This window comes from Gnatocerus cornutus, chromosome 5 (assembly GCF_029298725.1).
Source record: "Gnatocerus cornutus isolate USDA-ARS CGAHR chromosome 5, icGnaCorn1.1, whole genome shotgun sequence".
In the NCBI taxonomy this organism is placed as follows: domain Eukaryota; kingdom Metazoa; phylum Arthropoda; class Insecta; order Coleoptera; family Tenebrionidae; genus Gnatocerus; species Gnatocerus cornutus.
Window position 1 is genome coordinate 17,205,192 of NC_142237.1, and position 8,234 is coordinate 17,213,425.

The window sequence follows — 8,234 nt, forward strand, 5'->3', positions numbered from 1 at the left end:
TTTGTTTTGTTTGTGTGGTAAGCAACTCTCAATACACGCATTATACCGAGTGTTCTTTTTTTGACGGTCTAAAAATTAAAGCTATTTGCTCAATTGCGTCCATTCTATATTTAGATCATTAATAAATTACTACATATTTTTTAAGTCAATGAAATATATACAATTTCTATAATCATATATGGGTCGGTTCCTCATGCTCTTGTCGGTACTGTTGACGTTCGTTGTGCTTACACTTGCATCCAGCTTCTACTGTAAGTTGTTCTGCAGGTCTCCAACAACCGTTTTCGTTTTTTTGGAAAACTTGCACTGTTTTATACGCTTGCACACATTTATATTTTGAAGTTGATGGTGGTTCACATTCAATGCGCTAAAAATTACAATTCAATTTAAAAAAAGTAGTTTTTGAAGGAAACTCACCCAATTATAGCTTCCGTAATGACTTGATATTGAATGCGATTCGATATGATCAGGCACACACGATATATTGTAGTAACGAGAAGGATAAGAGACGTGTTCATCACCGATTAACTTAAAATCAGATTTATGTTCCACGCATCGGATTTTCTGTGCCTGCAAAGTGTATCTTAATTAACATTGTTGTTGAAAGAACTGCAGTTATTATAAATGTTAAAAATTAAAATTTGAACTAAAGTTTAAGTACATAAATATAAAATTTAGTACCCGAACTACGGGTATTCCCCTCTCCATCTCAACTTTTTCTTCTTCAGAAATGTCTCCTTCGGACTGAAATATATCTTCTTCGTATGGATCAAAATCGCCGGGGAAAAGTCCATTGAAACCTTGCAACGACGAATCATAATAATTACTTTGATCCAGCCGCTGCGCTGTTATGCTTAGAAATAAAACAGCAGTAACCCCCAAAATCTGAAAGAAAAAAAAACTCTTTCTATGCCTATTCGGAAAATATTTTTCCTTAAAATCATTGTATTAATTGGCCACGTACTAATTGCAGCAATCACCTATCACTTAAAATCGTTAGAAAACGTGTCATCCAACTTTTCTGTCGCTTCAATTTGTAAAACTTTCCGCCTCCTGTTAGTAGTTTAACATTGCAAGAGAGTGACGATTCACATCGTATGTCACCTACGTATACACGTACTAATTGATTTTAATGGATAAATTAGACCATTTTCTTCTATGGCCCCTAAGGTCTTGTGTTGAAGCATTAAGTTCGATTAAATGGAAAGAATTACGATTTCAAGTTTGAATTGTTATGTTCTGATTCAAGTCGCTCCAGGTGTGTACCTGCCAGTATCTAGTTTTTATCGCAAAGTGGTAAAGTAAAAAATCTTTTGCAGTAGACAAAACAATGGATTTTATACAGTGTGTTCAGTGGATTTATTGTGTAGTTTGAAATTTTGTGATACCAATTACCATGATTACTTCAGAAGAAGACAAAAACATTAGTATTAAAAGTGAAAACAGGTGAGATTTGTGCGCAACAGGTTAAAGACATATTTCATTAATTATAACGAGTGTTATTAAGCTTTAATTAGTTGTTAAATGCTTGAAAATATACACGTGTAATAAACTAATTGATTCTTCTGACTGAAAGTAATTGGTGCCTCAAAAACCGCTTCTATTAATGCTTTGTCAATTTAATGAGGACAATTTTGTGTTGTTCTGGTTGGCCCTGGATGATGTCACTATCGATTAAGTTTACAATAATGTGAAAATGGAAAAAAAGTAGAAATTTCTTCATCATGTAAATATATTTTATACAATAAAAATGTAAGTAAATGTAAATGTTAAGTGCCTGCAAAGCGTTATCAGCAATAGTTAACTTTGAAATAGCTTTTTTGTAGGTTTGGATTGAATTGTTATCTTTGCAATAAAAAGCGATCGACGTCACAGAACAAATTAAGAAAAAAAATGTTTATTTAAGTTTAAGTGAGCTTGAGAATTTGAATTCTGTTGTTAACTTTAACCGTTCTTTTGGAAATTTAACATTAAATGTTAACAGTGATGACACTATTTTTGGTATGACAGAGTTAACGATAAATTTTAAAATTTACGAATCATTTGAAATCGGCGCACCTACTTCTTCATGTTTTTTTGTTTTGATGTACTTTTTGGTCAATGAAACAACGCCATAATGTTGTTGAAAAAGCCATATTTATTACTGACTTGAAAGTAAACATTTTGTAAACAGTTTAATTGCTTTCTACATAAAAAATTGTTATCTGAACAATAAAATTGATAACAAATAAGTTTAAAACACAATAATATTAGTATTTTATTCATAATGCAATAATTTTACTATTGATATAATTGGTGGAGGTGCCGGGTTTCTACTGCTTCCTTTTAATTGCACATAATCGATTAACCTCCGTGTGCATTTTCGCTTCTAAATTTAAGGTGGCCAATGAAATCAAAACTATTTTTATATAGCTACGCTAAGACGTAAATAGATTTTATATTAATATGACCTTACAAGAACATTAGCATATGAAATAAACTTACATTACTAAATATAGGATCATTTAACAACTTACTTGCACCTAAATTTATTCTTGTTCCATCTATTTATACTTCGCAGCCAAGTTGAGGAAAGCGATACAAAATTGATTTTTTTTTTATTGATTATGATTATCAATTAATGTCTTTTTGATTTTTTCGTTGTAGTACATCTCGAAGAAGAAAGCAAGGAGTGTACAAAATGGATTCCAATGACAGCATAATTTTTGAAAATCATCGATTTTTTAGTACACTTTCTTTAGGAAAAAGGTAAATATTTTAAAACAAGAAAATGTTATGAATGCGTACATTACATTGCATTTTCGCTCAAAAATTAATAAACGAACGCGTCTTTAAAATTTTTTGTAACAGGAGTAGATCAACCAAAACGAATTGTGAACTTACCAGACTTGTTAGCATTGTTGTATATTTCTACTTCTAACTGCATTGTATTATGACAAAACAACTCTTTTATATGACTGTAAACGTATTTGTATTAGCGTTTAATTAAATATTGTAATCGTTCATATTCAATCCTTAACACATTGAATGTGATAAAATTTATTCCGAGTTATCTAAATAGATCATACAAATTACGCGCCAAATTGCAATTCTTTTATTTAGTTTCGGTAAAACGCTAATCCACATATTTTAGATAAAATTAAATTAAATGTAACGTTTGTAGGTATTCTCATAATGTTATATTTATAAAAAAGACTTGTTTGGTAAGCACTTGATGACTCTGTAATTCCGAATTTTTATTTATTTTGAGATTAGCAAAATCCGCGTTCAAAAATAGAGAACAGACGGTAAGAGGATTATGACAAAAAATATTTTTTGCACTTTTTAACAATAAACCATTCTTGGACAAATATTCTTAATTACTATAATATGACCAAATAAACAGTAGATATTGAATTGTGTTAGTCACTTTGTACATTTTTGCCCATTTAACAAAATTATTTATTTTAGGAAGATATCGGAGGATATGCCTCTCGGCACTCAGGGCATTTTCCGGCAAAAGCCGCCAACATTTGAACACAGTTTGTCCTTGAGCGGATATGCCCGAGCCGCTCGACAATCAATCGGTAATATAGGCAACATTCTGTCGAGAAAGATGGCGGCCTCAACATCTCAACCGTCAGTTCCTTGGCCAAATTCCAAGGATGATTACGAATTAGGCAAAGTAATCGGTTAGTATTCACATAGATTTTACTTAAAGAAGAATAGTGCTTCAATTTGATATATAACAAGGCGGGTTTAACAGTAAGTTCCAGACAAGAAACACGGTTTTACGAAATTTGGAGGTTATGTACTTTTTTGGTGTTTTAATTCCGGTTTACGTTTTTCGTATTCCTCGTCGATTAAATCAAAGTGTGGTGATTACTGAAGTAAAAAGTGAATTCCCAGTGTTTCAAGTTTTTAGTTTGTGTAGAAGTATTTTATTTGTGAAACGTACAGAATTTTAAATAATTAAATGTTATCCCGCATTGTAATTGATGACGAACGATTAGCGACTCGCAGTTGATTTCATTTGACCTTATTTTGATTAGGTTAAATGTTATTGGTTGATTTATTATTATAGACCTCCCAAAAGAAAAGTTCATTGTCCATAAAATTGTCTATTGTTTTCTTTCAGGTGTTGGTGCTACTGCTGTGGTTCATGGAGCGTTTTGCAAACCTAGAAATGAAAAATGTGCCATCAAAAGAATCAATTTGGAGAAATGGAATACCTCCATGGATGAATTGCTCAAAGAAATTCAAGCAATGTCAAGCTGTAATCATGAGAATGTGGTTACTTATTATACTAGTTTTGTAGTAAGAGAAGAATTGTGGCTTGTCTTGAGATTGCTTGAAGGTAAGGAAGCTTTCATATTAACCGCAAGATTAATAACGCAACCACATTTCTAATCAGTGAGAAGATTTTTGGATATCCACTTTTTACTGCCTGTTCAAAGATTAAGCTATAAAATTTATGGTTTTATTGCGTGGCTAAAAATGTTACAATTCATTTAAAAAAATTGCAATACATAAATAAAATTAAGAATTATTGCTCAATAACGTAAATACTCGTACTAGCAAATTGAATAGAGTGTTAATTAAACACGAAATTAATTATGTTTGTACTATTTGAACAGACAAAAGTAAACAAAGCGTACTTCTCTGTAGTTTTTACCACAAACATTTAATTGAACTTGTTATAAACGACGCAGTTTTTGTTAAGTTACATCATAATTTCAGAAAAATGTTAATTTAAATGTTTCTTTTTCAATTATAAGTTTTAAATTGATTCAATTCTTCACCTAATTTCTGGAGTTATTGAAAAACTTTCTCTGTGACCCTGATACTAGCAACTTTTCTTTTTTCAATTGTTGATCAAGCGTGGTTGACGTTAAGTCCGTAGGTGTGTATTCGAGTGCTTCACATTAACGTTTCCAGGTTTTACTCTCACTTTAGATCGATTCTTGACAGATAATTAAAAAAATAATCTTCAAATACCTGCAATAAATTACAAGGTTAAGCCGTTGTATAAAAAATGAGGTTGCCAATGGTATTGATTATGTTGTTTTTTACTAACTAATAATCGTACATTTTTCGTTCAAAAATTATACATAAATTTGAAGCGAAAGCACGATACTGAATGCACGAAATTTCATTAATGTTAACTATCTTTAAGTACCAGTTTATAAACAAATACTTTTAAAAGTCTGTTATATTTTTTAACTACGATACTTACAAATGAAACTTCTAATTGAATTTTCATACTTGTTAAACATTAATATTATTTGAAAACCATTGTAAAAATTTTACCAGTAATTTCCATACTTCCACTTTCGTGTTTGAAAATGTTATTAAGCACACGCTAATTTTTCCAGCTAATTAGTTGAACCTTTGATTTCCTGATTTTAAATTCCATCTATGAAATTTATTTTATAGACACTTGATAAGAGCTAGAAGCAATTTCTAATTTTAAACTTATAAAATTTTAGATTTTGACACATCATTTAGTTGTGCAACATTTTCGTCGATCGTGGGAAAATAAGATAAATACCACGTGATTTATTCTCGCAATCTCGCTACGCGTCAAAATTTTTGTTTACATTTTCTCACGTAGAAAATGGTTTAAAATGCAATTAGAAACTAAACAGGATGACCCCATCTAGAACGAAATTAAATATTAGCTATGAGCCACGAGATAACCTCCTTAAAATTAGGATCATTCTAAAAATGAAATGGGAGAATATTTAATAAAAATGACATGGTTCCATAATTTAGTAACGTACACAGTTTAGAATTGAGAATTGGGACGAATAATAATAACTTTGAGTTGAATTTTTTTCAATGACGTTAGAGGTCAATATTTGCTTCAACTGCATGGACCTAACTAAATTGAAATGTTATGGACTTTAAGTTTTTGTTTCCAGGTGGAAGTTTATTGGATATAATAAAACACAAGATGAGAGCTTCTAATTGTAAGCACGGAGTCTTTGACGAATCAACAATTGCCACTGTTCTGCGCGAAGTGTTAAAAGGGCTCGAATATTTTCACAGTAACGGCCAGATTCACAGGTTCGCCTCATCTCGTCAAACTGCAATTCCTTAACTATCCCTTTGCAGAGATATTAAAGCAGGAAATATCTTACTCGGTGAAGACGGTACTGTCCAAATCGCAGATTTCGGAGTCTCCGCTTGGTTGGCGACAGGTAGAGATCTTTCACGTCAAAAAGTGCGACATACTTTTGTTGGTACTCCTTGTTGGATGGCACCTGAAGTAATGGAACAGGTATAATCAGTCGGTGTTACTCTCGTTGTTTGAATAGAAGTTAAAATACTTTTCTTCAGGACCATGGTTATGACTTCAAAGCCGATATTTGGTCGTTTGGTATTACTGCAATCGAAATGGCGAGCGGTACAGCCCCATACCACAAGTATCCCCCAATGAAAGTACTTATGTTAACTTTGCAAAACGATCCGCCGAACTTGGACACCGGAGCGGAAGAAAAAGATCAGTACAAAGCTTACGGGAAAACTTTCCGGAAAATGATAACAGACTGTTTACAAAAAGAAGCGTCGAAAAGACCAACGGCGTCGGAACTGTTGAAGCATCCGTTTTTTAAGAAGGCAAAAGACAAGAAATACTTACAACAAACCCTTGTCGCTATTGGACCAAGCTTAGAAACCAGAGTTCAAAAGGTTCGTTTGTTGTATTTTCCAATTGTTATTTTAGTCCGTTTTTGTAGGCGTCAAAGAGACAACCGGGGGCGTCTGGACGGCTTCATAGAAAAGAAACGGGAGAATGGGTGTGGTCTAGTGAGGATGAAGGTGAAGAAGGAGCTTCAAGTGAAAGTGATACAGACTCAAAACCGATGAATACTTTGGCTTCTGCTGGATCCTCAGGGTCAGATCATGAGAGTAGCGAAGGGGATCCTCCTCCAGTTAATCTAGTATTACGAATGAGGTATTTTAGAGACAATAAATTCATGACTGGTAATAAATAACCGTTTTTAAAGAAATGCGAAGCGGGAACTTAACGACATTAGATTTGAATTCGCAGTGGGTAAAGATTCAGCCGAGGGAATTGCGAGCGAGTTAGTTGGAGCTGGGTTGGTTGATGGTAAGGATATTGAAGTGATCACCCAAAATCTTCACAAACTTATTGAGTCAAGAGACATGATGAAAGTTGTAACTTTTCCATTGGTAAGGATTTGTACCAGCTTGGTTCATTTGTTATGAATTTGTTTTTAGAATTCAGGACTGAATAATAACGAAACTCCAGATGATAAAGCATTGATAGGATTTGCGCAGATATCAATAACTGACTGAAAGAGACTAGAATTCATAATCACATTTACCCCCTGGAATCTACTGATCAAATTGTATATAGGCTAGGTAGGTTTTATAAATTAACTCTAATTTTATGTGCTACCAAAAATAGTTTCTAAAATGTTTCATTTGTTATTTTATAGTCATTTTTAATTGTTCATTTTTTATTTATTTTTGAGAAATTTTATGTGATCAATAGATTTCAAGTATTTGTACTTAATAGTTTCACATAGTACCAAGTTATTTGCAGCTATGTCAATTGTTACAATTTAAAGATTTATTATTATAGTTATTCCAACGTCATGCTTTCAAAGATTTTTATTGAACTGTTAGATTTTAAGAGAGCCGTATTGCCTTTTTTAGGGGACTAGAAAATTAACAGGAGGTTTTGCTTCATACTAAAATATACACTGTTAGTTTTAATTAATTTAAACTGGCCTAAACTATGGGCATGCCAATATATCGTTGCGTGATCAGTATAATAATTTTTACGTGGGTTTGGTAAACTTTGTAAATAGATTATTTATTTATTCCATAATTGTAAATGCAATATCAACAAGTGATCAAAAAAAATCAAGTACTTATCATTGTCTTACTGTTTCTATTACCCAAATTGATCAGTTGGTTGGAAATATGTACTAATAAACAAAAAAATATAGTTCATAAAATGAAGTGCTCAAATTTATTAAAGGTAATCTTCAGCCTTTAAGGTAGGTGCATACACATATGTCGCGACCTGAGAACTATAAGGTTCTAACATTTGCATTAAATTGATCAGTGTTCACTTTATCAGTGATATCTCTTAAATTTATTAAATATTTATGTAAAAAATTACAGGATCTATAAATATCATTTTGACTTGTTAAAGTATTAACTTACTTCTTTTTTATATATTTGATAAAAAATGTTTAAAAAAATCGGAAAATAAATAA

General features: G+C 31.9%; 2 protein-coding genes across 2 annotated transcripts; one reads left to right on the forward strand and one right to left on the reverse strand.

Annotated features, from left to right (window-relative positions):
- Positions 1 to 67: 67 nt before the first annotated feature.
- Positions 68 to 2,909, reverse strand: LOC148175210 (uncharacterized). The gene is made up of 4 exons (XM_088035796.1): positions 2,884 to 2,909; positions 682 to 885; positions 418 to 570; positions 68 to 367 (listed from the first exon to the last, which is right to left on the reverse strand). Exons 1-4 carry the CDS (start codon positions 2,896 to 2,898, stop codon positions 173 to 175), a joined length of 567 nt encoding a protein of 188 aa, XP_087891922.1. The 5' UTR covers positions 2,899 to 2,909; the 3' UTR covers positions 68 to 172.
- On the forward strand, positions 1,279 to 7,974 carry fray (oxidative stress responsive kinase frayed). The gene is made up of 10 exons (XM_088035792.1): positions 1,279 to 1,446; positions 2,647 to 2,748; positions 3,451 to 3,671; positions 4,118 to 4,336; positions 5,904 to 6,048; positions 6,097 to 6,262; positions 6,322 to 6,672; positions 6,720 to 6,937; positions 6,990 to 7,176; positions 7,225 to 7,974. The coding sequence occupies exons 1-10, from the start codon at positions 1,397 to 1,399 to the stop codon at positions 7,300 to 7,302; spliced, it is 1,737 nt and encodes a 578-aa protein (XP_087891918.1). The 5' UTR covers positions 1,279 to 1,396; the 3' UTR covers positions 7,303 to 7,974.
- The last annotated feature ends 260 nt before the right edge of the window (positions 7,975 to 8,234 follow it).